The sequence below is a fragment of the Anomaloglossus baeobatrachus genome, chromosome 4 (assembly GCF_048569485.1).
Source record: "Anomaloglossus baeobatrachus isolate aAnoBae1 chromosome 4, aAnoBae1.hap1, whole genome shotgun sequence".
NCBI lineage: Eukaryota > Metazoa > Chordata > Amphibia > Anura > Aromobatidae > Anomaloglossus > Anomaloglossus baeobatrachus.
This window is the reverse complement of record NC_134356.1, coordinates 110,120,251-110,139,576: the sequence shown is the minus strand read 5'-3', so window position 1 is coordinate 110,139,576 and position 19,326 is coordinate 110,120,251. Positions and strand designations below refer to the sequence as shown.

Here is a 19,326-nt window from a genome sequence, read left to right as displayed (position 1 = left end):
TGTGTCTCCACAGCAAAGAATTGACATGCTGTGGCTCAGGAAGCCTCACCACAGGTCAGTTTTCACTGTGGGAAAAACAAGCACAGTGAGCATGGGATTTCTAGACATCCCACCCACTGTGATTGTACTGTGCAACGCAATGTTTTGGACACAGCAAAAACACACTGCATCCAAAACGCTGTGAACCCTGATCATGGATACGCAGCATGTCAATGCTCAAGTACCTGCATGTTCTACCCAGCGCCATCTCAGAGCCATCACATTCAGTTGCTCCACGTCAAGAAGCTTTTCAAGGCTGCTCTGACAACAGGGTGTGCCTGCTGATGTTTTGCTGATTGACAGATGGCTCCTCACAGTTAGCCACGCCCCATCAACAGAGTAAGCGGAAAATAAGCTGCTGGTTTGTCTACGTAACATCAGAGGAAGCTGCTGAATCACTATCCGAAAGAGATGAGCGCAGGCCTTACCTTGCAGGTTAGTTCTTAGGCCCATAGTAAAAAAAAATTATCTCAAATGAAACCTTTAAATAGCGTGTTACTTTCATCACTGAACGTGAAAAAGCTTTAGGAATTCATAAATGGATTTTTTGTAGAAAATTAAAGAGTGTAAAGGGGGTGTTACACGCAGCGATATCGCTAGCGATATCGCTGGTGAAAGCACCTGCCCCGGTCATTTGTGCGTCATGGGCAAATTGTTGACCGTGGCGCACAATATCGTTAGGAGCGTCACATGGACTTACCGGCCTAGCGACGTCGCTGTTGCTGGCGAACCGCCTCCTTTCTAAGGGGGCGGTTCGTGCAGCATCACAGCGGCGTCACTAAGCGGCCGCCCAATAGAAACGGAGGGGCGGAGATGAGCGGGACGTAACATCCCACCCACCTCCTTCCTTTCCGCATTACCGGCGGCCGCAGGTAAGCTGCAGTTCATCGTTCCCGAGGTGTCACAAGTAGCGATGTGTGCTTCCTCGGGAACGACGAACAACCTGTGTGCTCAACAATCAACGATTTTTTTATAAAGGAACGACGTGCCAACGATGGACGATAAGGTGAGTATTTTCCATCGTTATTGGTCGTTCCTTGCTGTCACACGCAATGACGTCGCAAACGAATCCGTGACCCCGGCGATATATCGTTAGATACGTCGCTGCCTGTGACGGGGCCTTAATTCAATCCTGTAATAAATTATAGGTTAGATATAAATGTGCATCAATATAAATATTTTATATATTTAATACCTCTATAGCATTCCACCTGTTCATAGCCAATGTCAGCAAGTGGGCATGAGAATTACCTTCAATTGCCTGCATAACAAGAAAATGTACTGTTATAATAATGAAAAAGAATCATTTTCTGTTTTTCTTTTCATTATATCAAAAACATCAAGCTAAAGGGTTGAACTTGATGGACATTTGTCTTTTTTAAAGATTATTAACTATCTAACTATCTGTCCTGGTCCATGTATTTGCCCTCTATTGTTTGTCTGCCTCTGTCCCGTTCCATGTACCCTAACCCCAGTACATTACCTGTTTGTCCAGCTTCTGACCTTGCTTTGTTTGTGACTTTGGTTCCAACGCTCCCTCCTGCTTCATACGTGAGATTCTGGCTCTGACCCCTGGCAAACAACCTGACTACTCTTTGGTTATCCCTTTTGTGACCTGATTTGACCTCTTCCTGCTGACTCTGCTCATTGACTATTCTACTGGCCTCTTATGGCTGTATTGCTAACTGCACTGTGAAGAATTCACTCCAGCCCCAGTGCATACACTAGCATTTTATGACAGTAACGATGTAAATGGGGTAGTACAAGATAAACACATATATAGCTCCTTTTTCCCAGAACATCTCCCTGATTTTTCACAGGTTGTATATGGTATTGCAGCTCCATTCACTTATATTAGGCTGAACTCAATGGCGTAGTATGGGCAGTCGGTGAGAGCAAGGAGTTGTTGCACCCTGTGTAACAGCTTATGTAGGCACAAAATTTTACCCAACTACATCTTCTGCTTGTCTACACTTTGATGTGATAATGCATCTGAATCTATCTAGAGGTGTTTATGTTTAGTGCAACAATGGAGAAAAGTGTGTTATTGGCTCATGTGCTCAACATAGTCAGCAACCAAAATGACAATGCTCAGCAGGCTTGGACTGACCCACCGGCAAATAGGGGACTCCTCTAGTGTTCCCTACTAAATTTCTGACACTGACAAGAGGTAAAAAGCTCCTACCCTGGCATAGCTATTCACTGCTGTGCTAATCTGCATTCATAGGGGCATACACCTTCCTTTTCCTGCTGCGCTCACTCTAGGTGTTGGAGCTAGACTGACACCTATGCTGGAGAAGTGCTGATGAAGGGAGTGCAACGCTATGGCTGCAGGTTAGCATAGCAGTGAATAGCTGTGCAAGATGATAACTCTCCTGTAAAGGTGCCAATCTGATCAACTTCCTTATCCCCCAATCTCACTCCCACCTGATGCAATGAGACTGCAGGTGGGCCGGTCAGTGAGGTTACCAAATTAGCCAAATGCTGTGCAGTCTGCACCCTCACTCGTCTCTGTGCCTTAGAGTAGGGGCTTGGTGAGGCTGGAATGTGATTGGTGCTGGGTCATTGTAGTCCCAGAAAAGGCCCGATTCATCATTTGTGGGTTTTTTTAAGTTACTTTACTTTTCGGCTTGTGGTTTTCACTGATATTATTTGCGTCAAATTCATGAAAATGACACATGCGATTTTTGAATTTTGTGGAAAGCTCAAAATTGTCTTTTCCTTTGTCTTCAGTTGGTTTTGTGACTTTTTGGTAGGAAAAGTTGAATGTTTTTCAAAATGTACTAAAGAATGTGCCAAAATACCTGGCATTTAGCATATTATTTCAGGGGAGGACTAGAGTAGAATTGTGAATAGTGTTGAATGAGTAGTTAACTATTTGTACTCGCTATGATGTTAGTGAGTAGTCTGCTACTCGCATATTCGTTACGAGTAGTGGGCACAATGTAAGTCATGAAGAATACTCGCTAAGTAGTGAGTAACCCAAAAGTCATACTATTCACTACTTGCATGAAAAGTACGGCTTTCGAGTTACTCACTACTTAGCAAGTATTTTCCATTAACTTACATTGCACCTGCTACTCATAAGGAATATGCAAGTAGAGGACAGTACTCGCTAACAGCATAGCTATCATGAATAGTCAACTTCTCGTTCAACACTAGTTGTGCAACAAAGTTGCGTTTCATGAATCTGTTTAAAACATTTAGAAATTCCGCAACATAAACCCAATGAAACAACCAAAGACAAATTTAAAAAAGTGAAAATTGAGAGATAACTTTGTCGCAAATCAAAAAGTCACTAACTAAAAGGTAGTCATGGCCCCAAAAAAATGGCAGAATTACTATGATGAATCAGGTCCATGGTGTTTTTGGTTTGTTTTATTATTTTATTATGTGAAAGAAACAAAAAGTTTTACAGTAACAGCAAAATGGATGAGATCTATAAAATCTCATTCACGTGATGTGGGTTTTTTTCTTCCAGTTGTGCTTATTAAAAACATCACTTGTCAATATTTTCAGTGATTTTACGGCATCATGAAAGTAATTTTCCAGGCAGAATAGGTAACTAGACGACATTGATTTGAACTGCCACTAATTTGGGTTTAATGACTCGTCTGACCATCAGGGCTTTCATCGATTACCTATTTAAACGGTAGGAGCCTATTGATCACCAAAATGCACTACACAATATACGCAAAATAAATATTCCTTACCAGCATTTTCCTTGTTCCAAAATTTGCATTACCGGTCACTGAAAATTAACAAAAAGTGAACATTCTGTATGAGTGAGCAGATCTACATTGACATTTTAGGAGGTCATACTTTTGTCTACCCAACAACATTACAATATTAACATGGTCATTGGATTGAGCGGTATTTCATCAGGGAGTAAGAATCATGCAGATCTCAAATATGGTCTGAGTTTTCATTTTGTTTTTAATAAGTTTCATCAGAGTTTGGTGTAAAGGCTTTTACCGTCAAAGTTTCATCTGATCTGATCTTCATCTGACGTTTCCTCACTGGTCTGATGAAGCGTGCTATCTGATACGCGAAACACGCGTTACCCTTCCTAGGGGGGACCCCAGACCTTCTTCTGCACTTCTGCTACTTTATCTTTCTGTATTTCGATAAAAAGTTTTTGGTATGCTATTACTAGGGCTGAGCTAGGGCTGAGCTGATCCGAACTGTAAAAGTCCGGATCCACGCGGTTTCAACTATATTTGGGTGCCGGACTCGGACGCGGGTCTTATTACACTATCTGTTAACTTGTGTAATCTGTAATAACTTATTACATTATCTGTGAACTTCTACCATAGTAGCCTGTTTGCATGTTTTATGTAAATTCTACTGGTTGCTTTACCTACTAGTTATCTTGGCTTTGTGATATGGAATTGTTCATCCATTACCTTTATTCTTTTATGTATATACCTTAGTGCCAGGAGTCTGTTGTCATTGTACTACCCCTTAATGTATTATTGATCTGTCTTTTTAATACAAAAAAAAAAAATCACTCAATAAATCTTTATAAATTGTTTTGCAATATAATCCACCTTATCCTCTGGCTTCTATGATCTTTTGATATGTATAAAAAATGATGAAGGATTCCAAGCTTCTACTATCAAACAGTCCGTGAATAATGGACCACACATGGATGACATCCAAGTGCAGCCCATTTTTTTTCACTGATCCATTGTCAAGTTTGATCCATGACTTGAATAAAAATCTTACATGTCTTCTTGGTCTGCAAAAATACACTGCCATCTGATGGGAAAAATATGGATAGAACTCATATGTAAAATTACTGATGACTCAGTGGTTACCACTACAGTATTGCGGTGCAGGGGTCCTGGGTTCATAGCCCACCAAGGACATCATCTGCAAGGAGTTTGTATGTTCTCCCTGTGTTTGTGGGGGTTTCCTCCAGCTTCCTCCCACACTCCAAAGACATACTGATAGGGAATGTTGATTGTGAGCCCCAATGGGGACAGGGATGATAATGTCTGTACAGGGCTGTAGAATTAATGGCGCTAAATAAGTTACATAACAAATGAATAAGACTTAAGTAAATGGCTGCAGTAAATCACATGTGGAGCCTGTAAGTGAATGAAGCTAATAAACAGTTTGAGGCCTAAATGTATAAATATAGATTAGAAGCTAGGATTAACACACTGAGACACAATTTACTAAAAAATTTCATGTGGAAATAAGTTCAAATATGGAGAGAAAAAGGTTAATAAACCATGCTGCTGTAGAAAAGAGGATCCATGTAGAAGGAATGATTTTATATGTCTACTCGTTTCAAAGTCTTATGGCTTCTTCCTCAGGACAAATCATATATGATTTAATTGACCTGAGGAAGAAGCCATAAAGGCTTTGAAACACGTAGACAAATAAAATGATTCCTTTTACATGGATCCTCCTTTCTACGGCAGCACGGTTGATTAACCCTTTTCTCTCCATATTTGAACTGCATCTCCATGTGGGTTTTGCTGCAGCCATATTTACACCATTACAGTGGTTGTGACACTCACAACCACGCGAGGTGAGTCTACCCTTAGTGCACCTTTGCTGACAGTGTTGTAGGATAAGACCCTATTTGCGCTTACTGTCTCTTCCAGCATTTTTAACCAACGTGGAGATAAGTAAAAGACTTCTGATAATCGTCTGTGTCCATGCAGAGGTGTGTAATATGTTCACCCTGTAATGTATTTTTCTGACACATTAATGAAATGGATATCAATGTATTGTTTGTGTTTATGGAATAGAAGTGGAAATTCCCACATTAAATATTTCTACCATGTGCTCAATCTGCACTTATGAACTGTCTACAAATCGAAATAACTTAAGCGGGCTTTATACGCTACGATATATCAAACGAAATGTCGTCGGGGTCACGTCGTTAGTGACGCACATCCGGCATCCTTAGAGATATCGTAGCGTGTGACAGCTACGAGCGTCTGGTAACGAGCAAAAATACTCACCTTATCGTTGCTCGTTGACACGTCACTCATTTTCTAAAAATCGCACATCCTTCTGCGCGCCGGTTGTTCATCGTTCCCGGGGCAGCACATGTCGCTCCCTGTGATACCCCAGGAACGATGAACTGCAGCTTACCTGCGTCCCGCCGCCAATGCAGAAAAAATATGGACGTCACACAGACTATCCCTATGCTGTATGATTTTTATACATATACAATACCATTCTTTAGTATAGAACACGGTAAATGGTGCTGTAAATGATTGTAAAATAATAGTTACTGAGAAAAAAAACACAATGCATACAGATGGCATAGTCCTGTTTTATAGATCGCCCACTCGCATAGCTCTTGCATAACATGGCACACTCATGACACTCGTCCCACTTTTCTGCGGGAAAATTGGACCAATTTTTTTATACACAGATGTGCGTGAACGTACCTGCGGATATATTCGCAGGTATGGCCGCATTTTTCCCGCAGCTGCCCACCGGCATCCGCAGCTATTTTTAGCTGCGATTTTCCAGCGGAATAGCTGCGGGAAACATGCGGACTTTCACGCGATTTACCTGCGGACGTCCCGTCCTCTATCTCCATAGCGGAGGGCCGGGATCTCCGCAAGTAAATCCGCATGAATAATTGATATGCAGTTAGGTGCGGCTGAGGGATTCCGCAGCCGCATTTTCCGCAGCGTGGACACAGACACTCCCCAAGTCCCATAGGGTAACATGGAGAGTGCCTGTACATGCTAGAACCTGCGGATTTATCTGGAAAATCCAGAAAAATCCGCAGGTTTTCCGCGGCAAACTCCGCAGCAAAAAGCTCCCGTGGGCACATGGCCTTATTCTCATTTCCTGATAAACAAGAGTCCTATTGGCTAGGGCCAAATAATCACATGAATTGCTTTTTTTTTACTGAGTAGTATATTCTTCTATGTGAGAAGTTGTCATATTTTATCTTACTGGATGAGGAGAGAACAAGGACACTAGGGTCTAATCTGTGACACAAGGTGCAACCTAAATATATGGTTTTGCTCACTTGGGAGGATTGTGCCGGACACAACCACTGAAGTATAGCTGCTGCAGCCCCGGTATCGAGGATATTTAAAGTAGCAGAATGGAGAGGAAGGGGTTAAAAGGCGCACTGCTGTGCAATAAAGATGAATACTGGATCTTTCATATGTGACTTTTTTTATTGTGTTTTGGAGAAACACTCCACCAGGATCACCACATTACAGAGTACCATATGTAAATGTGTGGATCCTGATGAAGGAGTGTTACTCCGAAATGCGTTGAATAAAGTCACATATCAAAGACCCAGTATTCATCTTTATTGCACAGCAGCGCGCCTGTTAACCACATTCCACTTCATTCTGCATATTTTATTTTACATATGCATTTTCTTTTAAAGGGAATCTGTCAGCAAGCAGATATTTGCTATGTAATCTGAGGGGGCAACATGAGGCATGGGCTGATACACTGATTTCAGGGATGTGTCAGCTGTGTGCTGTTGTTTCAATGCAATAAGTGTTTTATCAACAGGAAATTATCACTAAGTTCAGTGTGAGACTGAGTCTGCAGTACTGATCAGCAGCTGTCAATATACAATGTACACAGGACCTGCTAATAAGCACTGTGGGTGGGGTTAACTTTCTGAGCTTTGTTACATTTTACAATTAAAACCTCTGATTGTATTACAACTGCTGCATCCAGTAATCTAAGTGATACATCGTTGTAATCAGGGTCTCTTTTCCTACATCATGCTTCTCTCAGGTGAGGTAACAAAAACCTGGTGACATATTCCCTTTAAAGTGGCTCTTTACACACAGCTTTGATGTCAGCATTAGCTGGAGGTAATCTCTTTACCCTATTTAACTATACATCTGCATGCACCATATGATCACAAGCAGAGTCCTCTCTACAATTAGATCTTGAATAAATAAATATTTGATTTTGTTTTATACACCCCATAATGACTACAGTATATAATACCTTTATGTGTTTGACAAGAAAAAAATAGCAGTCTCTAGGCCGCAGGTTAAAATGACTTAGAATTGATTTTCTTAAAGTGCAATATAAAGTCTTACCAAGGCAGATGCCCAGGAGCAGGAAGGCCAATGCAATCTTCATGGCTGAGATTATTGGTTACAGGTTTCTAAGATGAATACCAAACCAAATATCTGAAGATCTTTCCTTCCACAGCTCCAATTATATACTGTGATATTGTCACTGTGGATTAGTAGCTCCTCCTGTTTACATTGTCAACTGCTTGGCATAAAATCAAAATTAGTAATTACAAGTGTATGATTTGCTCCAAATGTAGCATTGCGGATCTATTTGTCAGCGATTGGAAGATTACCATGTTTCCTGTGTGTATCTACCGTACTTTAATGGGTGAATTGCATCCCTGGACTTTTTGCCATACTGACTTTAAAGTTATACTGTTGCAATAATATATATATGTATATGTATATGTATATATATATATATATATATATATATATATATATATACAGTACCGACCCAAGGTTTGGACACACCTTCTCATTAAACGAGTTTTCTTTATTTTCATGACTCTGAAAATTGTAGATTCACATTAAAGGCATCAAAACTATGAATTAATACATGTGGAATGAAATACTTAACAAAAAAGTGTGAAACAACTGAAAATATGTCTTATATTCTAGGTTCTTCAAAGTAGCCACCTTGTGCTTTGATTACTGCTTTGCACACTCTTGGCATTCTCTTGATGAGCTTCAAGAGGTAGTCACCGGAAATGATTTTCACTTCACAGGCGTGCCCTGTCAGGTTTAATAAGTGGGATCTCTTGCCTTTTAAAGGTGTTGGGACCATCAGTTATGTTGCCCAGAGGTCTGGTGGATACACAGCTGATAGTCCTACTGAATAGACTGTTACAATTTGTATTATGGCAAGAAAAAAAGCAGCTAAGTAAAGAAAAATGAGTGGCCATTATTACTTTAAGATATGAAGGTCAGTCAGTCTGAAAAATTAGGAAAACTTTGAAAGTGTCCCCAAGTGCAGTGGCAAAAACCATCAATCGCTACAAAGAAACTAGCTCACATGAGGACCACCCCAGGAAAGGAAGACCAAGAGTCACCTCTGCTTCGGAGGATAAGTTTATCTGAGTCACCAGCCTCAGAAATCGCAGGTTAACAGCAGCTCAGATTAGAGACCAGGTCAATGCCACACAGAGTTCTAGCAGCAGACACATCTCTAGAACAACTATTAAGAGAAGACTATGTGCAGCAGGCATTCATGATAAAATAGCTGCTAGGAAACCACTGCTAAGGACAGGCAACAAGCAGAAGAGATTTGTTTGGGCTACAGAACACAAGGAATGGACATTAGGTCAGTGGAAATTTGTGTTTTGGTCTGATGAGTCCAAATTTGAGATCTTTGGCTCCAACCACCGTGTTTTTGTGTGACGCAGAAAAGGTGAACGGATGGACTCTACATGCCTGGTTCCCACCGTGAAGCATGGAGGAGAAGGTGTGATGGTGTGGGGGTGCTTTGCTGGTGACACTGTTGGGGATTTATTCAAAATTGAAGGAATACTGAACCAGCATGGCTACTACAGCATCTTGCAGCGACATGCTATTCTATCCGGTTTGCGTTTAGTTGGACCATCATTTATTTTTCAACAGGACAATGACCCCAAACACACCTCCAGGTTGTGTAAGGGCTATTTGACTAAGAAGGAGAGTGATGGGGTGCTATGCCAGATGACCTGGCCTCCACAGTCACCAAACTTTAACCCAATTGAGATGGTTAGGGGTGAGCTGGATCGCAGAGTGAAGGTAAAAGGGCCAACAAGTGCTAAGCATCTCTGGGAACTCCTTCAAGACTGTTGGAAGACCATTTCCAGTGACTACCTCTTGAATCTCATCAAGAGAATGCCAAGAGTGTGCAAAGCAGTAATCAAAGCAAAAGGTGGCTACTTTGAAGAACCTAGAATATAAGTTGTTTGACACTTTTTTGTTAAGTATTTCATTCCACATGTGTTAATTCATAGTTTTGATGCCTTCAGTGTGAATCTACAATTTTCAGTCATGAAAATAAAGAACTCTTTGAATGAGAAGGTGTGTCCAAACTTCTTTTGGTCTGTACTGTGTATATATATATATATATATATATATATATATATATATATACAGTTAGGTCCAGAAATATTTGGACAGTGACACAAGTTTTGTTATTTTAGCTGTTTACAAAAACATGTTCAGAAATACAATTATATATAATATGGGCTGAAAGTGCACACTCCCAGCTGCAATATGAGAGTTTTCACATCCAAATCAGGGAAAGGGTTTAGGAATCATAGCTCTGTAATGCATAGCCTCCTCTTTTTCAAGGGACCAAAAGTAATTGGACAAGGGACTCTAAGGGCTGCAATTAACTCTGAAGGCGTCTCCCTCGTTAACCTGTAATCAATGAAGTAGTTAAAAGGTCTGGGGTTGATTACAGGTGTGTGGTTTTGCATTTGGAAGTTGTTGCTGTGACCAGACAACATGCGGTCTAAGGAACTCTCAATTGAGGTGAAGCAGAACATCCTGAGGCTGAAAAAAAAGAAAAAATCCATCAGAGAGATAGCAGACATGGTTGGAGTAGCAAAATCAACAGTCGGGTACATTCTGAGAAAAAAGGAATTGACTGGTGAGCTTGAGAACTCAAAAAGGCCTGGGTGTCCACGGATGACAACAGTGGTGGATGAGCGCCGCATACTTTCTTTGGTGAAGAAGAACCCGTTCACAACATCAACTGAAGTCCAGAACACTCTCAGTGAAGTAGGTGTATCTGTCTCTAAGTCAACAGTAAAGAGAAGACTCCATGAAAGTAAATACAAAGGGTTCACATCTAGATGCAAACCATTCATCAATTCCAAAAATAGACAGGCCAGAGTTAAATTTGCTGAAAAACACCTCATGAAGCCAGCTCAGTTCTGGAAAAGTATTCTATGGACAGATGAGACAAAGATCAACCTGTACCAGAATGATGGGAAGAAAAAAGTTTGGAGAAGAAAGGGAACGGCACATGATCCAAGGCACACAACATCCTCTGTAAAACATGGTGGAGGCAACGTGATGGCATGGGCATGCATGGCTTTCAATGGCACTGGGTCACTTGTGTTTATTGATGACATAACAGCAGACAAGAGTAGCCGGATGAATTCTGAAGTGTACCGGGATATACTTTCAGCCCAGATTCAGCCAAATGCCGCAAAGTTGATCGGACGGCGCTTCATAGTACAGATGGACAATGACCCCAAGCATACAGCCAAAGCTACCCAGGAGTTCATGAGTGCAAAAAAGTGGAACATTCTGCAATGGCCAAGTCAATCACCAGATCTTAACCCAATTGAGCATACATTTCACTTGCTCAAATCCAGACTTAAGACGGAAAGACCCACAAACAAGCAAGACCTGAAGGCTGCGGCTGTAAAGGCCTGGCAAAGCATTAAGAAGGAGGAAACCCAGCGTTTGGTGATGTCCATGGGTTCCAGACTTAAGGCAGTGATTGCCTCCAAAGGATTCGCAACAAAATATTGAAAATAAAAATATTTTGTTTGGGTTTGGTTTATTTGTCCAATTACTTTTGAACTCCTAAAATGTGGAGTGTTTTTAAAGAAATGTCTACAATTCCTACAATTTCTATCAGATATTTTTGTTCAAACCTTCAAATTAAACGTTACAATCTGCACTTGAATTCTGTTGTAGAGATTTCATTTCAAATCCAATGTGGTGGCATGCAGAGCCCAACTCGCAAAAATTGTGTCACTGTCCAAATATTTCTGGACCTAACTGTATATATATATATATATATATATATATATATATATATATATATATATATATATGTATGTATATATATATAGCATTTCTTATTTACTCATTCTTTATAAAAAAAAAATTGAAGTGAACTTTTGACTAACTTATATAGTGCCTTCAAAAGTATTCCTGCCAAATGAATTTTTCTATTTTTTTTTACATTACACTCACAAACTTATTAGGATCTTATCTGATATACCAACATTAAGCAGCATATTTTTGAAGTGTAAAGGAAATAACATGTGGTTTCTAAATATTTGAAAAATATAAATTTGAAAATTGTGACATGCATTTGTATTCAGCCCCCCTAGCCAATACTTTGGATGACCACCTTTCGCTGTAATTACTGCAGCAGTCTTTTGCGGTATGTCTCTACCAGCTTTCCACATTTAGAGGTTGACATTTTTGCTCATTCTTCTTTGCAAAATAGCTCTAACTCACTGAGATTGGATGAAGGCATCTGTGAACAGCAATTTTCAAGTCTGGACTGTGACTGGGCCATTCACACATACTGTATGACCGTGCTTTGATCTATACCTTTTTCTTTGTAGCTTTGGCAGTATGTTTAGGGTCATCATCCTGCTGGAAGGGGAACATACAACAAAGTCTAAACTTCAGCTTGTAACAGGTTTCCCTCCAGAATTACCCTGTATTTAGCTCCATCCATTTTCTTATCATCTATGCTCAGCTTTCCTATCCCTGCTGAAAAAAATTCCCAAACATCATTATGCTGCCACTACCATGTCTGATGGTGGGGATGGGGTTTTCAGGGTGATGTGCAGTGTTAAGACCCATCACACACAGAGATAAATCTTTGGCAGATCTGTGGTTGCAGTAAAATCATGGACATATTGTTCCATTTGTACACAGCCACAAATCTGGCACTGATTGTCCACAATTTCACTGCAACCACAGATCTGCCGCAGATTTATCTCTGTGTGTGACAGGTCCTTTAGTTTCCATCATGCAAATTGTTTTGCATTTAGCTGAAAACGTTTTACTTTGGTCTCATCTGACCAGAATACCAATTTTCATATGTCATGTAGGGGACACAGTTAGCAGAAGAAGGTGCTGTGGTCAGTTTTGACCAAGGTAATGCTTTTTGAGCTAAATGCAAACCACTGTGTGGCAAAAAAAAACAAACACTGCACATCACAATCACCATCAATCGTATCACAAAACACCATCCACACCATCAAAGATTTAGGTAGCAGGGTTACGATGAGGGTTGTGAAAAACAGGTAGCGCTAGAATGCTACTAAGATGCCATCATTGTGCTGTCTGAGTTATTTTTTGACTCATCGACTTTCGGGGATTAGGGTACGTGCCCATTATGAGATTTTCTCGCATTTTTGATGTTGCATATTTTCACTGTATCAAAAATGCAGCATTTTACAGTTCAAGCACAGTGGATGGGATTAATAGAAATCTCATGGCCACTGTGCTTCTTTTTTATGCTGCGTAAACTCAGGTAGTGGAAATTCACTGAAGCCATAGTTGAGTTCTTTGAAGCTTTTCTTTTTTAAGTTTATCTTTATGACAGTGTTACATATTTTTGCCAGTAGATGGCACAAGATAATAAAGCATAGTTTTCATTTCTCACATTAGTCCAAAAGAAATCTACCTCTCTAAGTAATAATTTATACATCTAGTAACTTGTTTATTCATCTTTAGAGTTGAGCGGATCGGCTATAATCCCGGGTCGAGCGGATCCCGGGTACTGGTCGGACTCGGATCGGAACCTCGACCGTGCGGATCCGGATTTTTAAGATCCGGGTCCTCTCAACACTATTCATCTTTACTTTCTTGCAACAAATAAAACTAAATAATTATATGTGATGTAAAATCAAGGTTAAAATATATACTGATAAATGAATGTATTATGTTCAAGATTCTAGGTGTTTCATTTCTTCTGTTCAAGGATATAAACCTCATTATACTCAGAAGCTCATGAGTTATAACCATGTAATATGCCAATATGAATACATTTGATTCCTGAAACAGTTTAGATTTAACATGCTGCAGTGCTTTATTATGGGTTACTTAACCAGACCAACCACAAAATGTACAGTGGGGAAAAAAGTATTTAGTCAGCCAGCAATTGTGCAAGTTCTCCCACTTAAAAAGATGAGGTCGGCCTGTAATTGACATCATAGGTAGACCACAACTATGAGAGACAAAATGAGAAACAAATCCAGAAAAACACCTTGTCTGATTTTGCAAGATTTTATTTGCAAATTATGGTGGAAAATAAGTATTTGGTCAATAACAAAAAGTTCATCTCAATATTTTCTTATATATATCCTTTGTTGGCAATGACAGAGGTCAAACATTTTCTGTAAGTCTTCACAAGGTTGGCACACACTGTTGGTGGTATGTTGGCCCATTCCTCCATGCAGATCTACTCTAGAGCAGTGATGTTTTGGGCCTGTCGCTGGGCAACACGGACTTTCAACTCCCTCCAAAGGTTTTCTACGGGGTTGAGATCTGGAGACTGGCTAGGCCACTCCAGGACCTTCATATGCTTCTTATGAAGATATTCCTTTCTTGCCCTGGCGGTGTGCTTGGTATCATTACCATGCTGAAAGACCCAGCCACGTTTCATCTTCAATGCCCTTGCTGATGGAAAGAGGTTTGCACTCAAAATCTCACGATACATGGCCCCATTCATTCTTTCATGCACACGGATCAGTCGTTGTGGTTCCTTTGCAGAGAAACAGCCCCAAAGTATGATGTTGCTACCCCCACGCTTCACAGTAGGTATGGTGTTCTTTGGATGCAACTCAGAATTCTGTCTCCTCCAAACACGGTGATTTGTGTTTCTACCAAACAGTTCTACTTTGGGTTCATCAGACCATATGACATTCTCCCAATACTCTTCTGGATGATCCAAATGCTCTCTATCAAACTTCAGATGGGCCCAGACATGTACTGACTTAAGCAGGGGGAGACGTCTGGCACTGCAGGAACTGAGTCCCTGGCAGGGTAGTGTGTTACTGATGTAACCTTTGTTACAGTGGTCCCTGCTCTATGTAGATCATTCACTAGGTCCCCCCAAATGGTTCTGGGATTTTTGCTCACCATTCTTGTGATCATTTTGACCCCACGGGGTGAGATCTTGCATGGAGCCCCAGTTTGAGGGAGGTTATCAGTAGTCTTGCATGTCTTCCATTTTCTTAATATTGCTCCCACAGTTGATTTCATCACACCAAGCTACTTGCCTATTTCAGATTCAGTCTTCCCAGTCTGATGCAGGGCTACAATTTTACTTCTTGTGTCCTTTGACAGCTCTTTGGTCTTCACCATAGTGGAGTTTGGAGTGTGACTGTTTGAGGTTGTGGACAGGTGTATTTTATACTAATAAGTTAAAACAGGTGCCATTACTACAGGTAATGAGTGGAGGACCAAGGAGCCTCCTATATAAGAAGATACAGGTCTGTGAGAGCCAGAAATCTTGCATGTTTTTAGGTGATTAAATATTTATTTTTCACCATAATTTGCAAATAAAATATTGCCAACTCAAACACGGTGATTTTCTGGATTTGTTTTCTCATTTTGTCTGTCATAGTTGTGGTCTACCTCTGATGTTAATTACGGGCCTCTCTCTCTCATCTTTTTAAGTGAGAGAACTTGCACAATTGGTGGCTGACTAAATACTTTTTTCCCCACTGTGTATATGTGCGGCCCCTGCAGCGGTTCGAACCGCTCGGATCTGGGGGTGGTGATTACTCGTGGCTCAAAGGTCTCCGGACCCGGGGGCTAGAGGCCACACTCAAACAGTGTATGGTGTATGGTAATTGGGAGTACTGCCGCTGCCGTTGGGAGTACCCGGGGTGATGGAGTTGGGCAGCAAGATGACGTTACCCTCCACGGGTAGGGGTAGGCCCTGGGACTCTGGATGGTGATGTGAGGGTGCAGTGCAGGGGTCAGTCAGGTACTCACTCAGCAATGAAGCAGACGCTGACAACAGGGTAAACCAAGTCTCTGACTGCTGCTGTCTCCTGAGGGGAGCTTGTCCCAGTCCCGTCCCCTGCAGCACTGCCTGGTGGTCCATAACCTGCCTCCTGGTATCAATTTAGATTGTCCGTTGTGGCACGGTAGCTTGGAGCTTTCCGGGCCCCACTCCCCACTGTGGCTAAGTGAGGGAGCCTGCTCTCAGGAGCTCACGCTTGGGATTTCAGTGGGCTACTTGCTAGGAAAGCCCTATCCCCCTCGTTGCGCTAGTGCCCCCAATCTCTGAGCTTAATGGGAACAGTCCATAAAGGCCCTGTCCTCTGCAGGTTAAGTGCCGGGTCGCCTGAAGCTTCTCCCCGACCTAGGGTCTGTGTACCGAGACATGCCTTCGGTCCCGAACCGGTGATAGGACCAGACTGCTGACCGTCCTCCTTGATGGGTTCCAGGCACCTAGCCTCAATCCCCTGCGACTGGGGGTCTGACTTCTCTAGGTCCAGACCACCGTCTGCGACCTAGTCTGCTTCTCCCCTGGGAGCTACAACTCCCAGCTTCCTCAGAGCTCCTCACAGCTCGAGGGCTACCACTGAACTGACTTGACACCTCCCACCTGCCTGACTTATCCCTAGGTGGGCGGCCCTATTCCTACTTAAGCAGCCCACTGGTGTGCCTGATAGGTGTGGTGCAAAGTGTATCTAGGATTTGTGAATGGTGGTGGAGGCAGTACTGCAGGTTAGTTTCCCAAAACCATGGGGGTTTGAGTCCTGCACGGGAAGGGCAGATTGTGCAGAACCCTGTGACAACCCTAATAGTCCAGGGCGTCACAGATGCATAATGTAGGTGACGCTGCCATCAATAGCAGTATCACCTACTTAATTTACATACTGAAGTTGCAGTATTGTCTATATAATGTACATACAGTATAGAAGTTTACTGTATATACATTATATAGGTGATACTGTGACTGCTGTACTGTATATACATAAAAAAGTTTCCATATTGGGACTCACCCACATCCCTGAGATGGGTGGAGAATGGAGAATTGCAGCGGATCCAGCGTAGAGCCATAGGCATGGGTTGTACAGAGGGGCACAATCTCTGAAATTTGTAAGCAGAGGGCAAACTTGGCCCTCAAAAATACATTCTGACGCTGGTACTGGCAGAAAGAGCCCTATGGCTGCAGTAGCCACCCTTGTCTTTGTGTGTGTGTGTGTGTATATCTGTGTGTGTGTGTGTGTGTGTGTGTGTGTGTGTGCGCACACATGGCTCTAAGCAGGACTTTTAAAAGGCAAAGGGCAGTTCATTGTCCCCGGCCCAGCTATCATCTGCCCACCTTAGCAGATTGCCAGTCTAGGCCTGGCCCCTACCTATAACCATGGTAACAGCTACAGTGGCATACTCTAATTAATTATGGGTACAAGGGAACCTCAGCAGAAGACCATGCTGTTATTACAAATACTGTACATCTCAATACAAAGACTAAATACAAAGTTTAACACAGATATTACCGCTATACGGTGACCATATAGTGGTAGATGCCAGTCTTGCAGAACATGTAAGAGATCACAGGACAGTTATAGATAGTGACTGACAGTCAACGTGTCTTTTCCATCTTGCCGAGACTGACAACACGACTTCTTCCAGCCACGACTTTTCTGCAGAGAATGCAGCAAAGACACATCCAACTTATCATATGTCCAGCACTGTCTCCATTTATTCCCAACCTCCATAAATAAACTCCTCATCCCAATACTGAGCCGCTGCTGTATGTGTCTCTACTACAGTATCTGCTCTATGGCACAGAAACATTCTTCCTATTACTGCCCCACAAAATAATGCCAGCATTGTGTCCCCTATAAAGTAATAATCCCTCATTTGTGCCCCCTAGATGGTAAAATTGCACCCTAGAATATATTAATGCCCTGTGCAAGTGCCCTAGAAGAGTGTCCACATTTTGCCTAAAGAAAGTAATAAAACCCCATGTGCACCTTTGATAGTGACAATGCCCAGTCCCCCTGTAACAATGATGGTTCTTAAAGCACTAAAGCACTGGTATCCCACAAAGTGGCCATCTCCATGGGATACCAGAAATATATAGAGTATTTCCCAAAAATGTAATTTTCTATGTATATTGTGTACTGTAGCATATTGTGAAAACCTGCTAACAGGTAGCACTCAGAGGGTTAAGCTTCCCCTGTGCAGTCAGCCAATGACTGCACTGGTATGAGTCACATGCGAGGGGGAGGAACTAACTCTGACTACGCGGTAAAGGATAGAGTCAGTTGGGAGACGGCAGTTGAGAGGAAAAAGAGGGAGTTGATGTCCTCCATTTTGAGAGGATTTCTAACACATCACTAGAAGAAAAGTTACCTTAGAGGTGAAGCACAAATCAGTCCAAAATAAGGAGAACTGAGTGAGCGTTACAAAAGAGACAGTGACTTGATCAAATATGAAAGTTTCCCCTCAGAGGTCTGTCTGGTGTGGGTCAATGTACAACTGTAGAGGCCACTTTACACACAGAGATAAATCTGCGGCAGATCTGTGGTTTCAGTGAAATTGTGGACAATCAGTGCCAGGTTTGTGACTGTGTACAAATGGAACAATATGTCCATGATTTCACTGCAACCACAGATCTGCCAAAGATTTATCTCTGTGTGTAAAGTGGCCTTTAGGGGCCCTTTGCACCCTACGATATCGCAGGTGCGATGTCGGTGGGGTCAAAACGAAAGTGACACACTTCCGGCGTCGCTCTCGACATCGTAGTGTGTAAATCGTTTTAATTACGATTACCGAGCGCAAAAACGTCGGTATCGTATGATCGGTGTAGTGTCGGTCATTTTCATTATTTTGGCTGCAGCGACGGTATGTTGTTGTTCCTCGTTCCTGCGGCAGCACACATCGCTGTGTATGAAGTCGCAGGAGCGAGGAACATCTCCTACCTGCGTCCCGTCTGCAATACGGAAGAAAAGAGGTGGGCGGGATGTTTACGTCCCGCTCATCTCCGCCCCTCCACTTCTATTGGCCGTCTGCCGTGTGACGTCGCTGTGACGCCACATAACCCGCCCCCTTAGGAAGGAGTCGGGTCGCAGGGCAGGTAAGTGCATGTGAAGCTGCCGTAGCAATAATATTCGCTGCGGCAACTATCACAAGATATCGCTGCTGCGACGGTGGCGGGGACTATCGCGCTCGGCATCGCAGCATCGGCTTGCGATGTCGTAGTGTGCAAAGGGCCCCTAAGTGTGGAAAACACAGCAGCTATCACCTGTAAATAGTTGTCTATATTGTTATCACCAGTAAAGAGACTGTTCACTACCAAAGCAGAGTTGTTTCATGATTAAAGATTAACAATAACAACAACTAATACCACCATTAGAATCTACTGTGCACCACACGAGGTTACCACAATTTTTGGCATCACAAACAGGATGTTACCTCTGTGCCTTATATGCACTTAGGAGAGTGGTAATATATGCTATTGATATTGAAGGAAATTGATGAGAAAATTACCTTAGGAAGT

The 19,326-nt window shown here is 42.1% G+C and overlaps 1 protein-coding gene across 2 annotated transcripts in view; it reads right to left on the bottom strand.

The window, feature by feature from the left end:
* LOC142301275 (uncharacterized) overlaps nt 1–1,300 on the bottom strand; it is a 37,297-nt gene extending 35,997 nt beyond the window's left edge. For both annotated transcript variants that reach the window (XM_075342300.1, XM_075342301.1), the window contains exon 1: nt 1,235–1,300. In XM_075342300.1, coding sequence (XP_075198415.1) covers nt 1,235–1,258 — 24 coding nt within the window. In that variant the 5' untranslated portion in view covers nt 1,259–1,300. The remainder of the gene's footprint in view (nt 1–1,234) is intronic.
* Nucleotides 1,301–19,326: the final 18,026 nt, after the last annotated feature.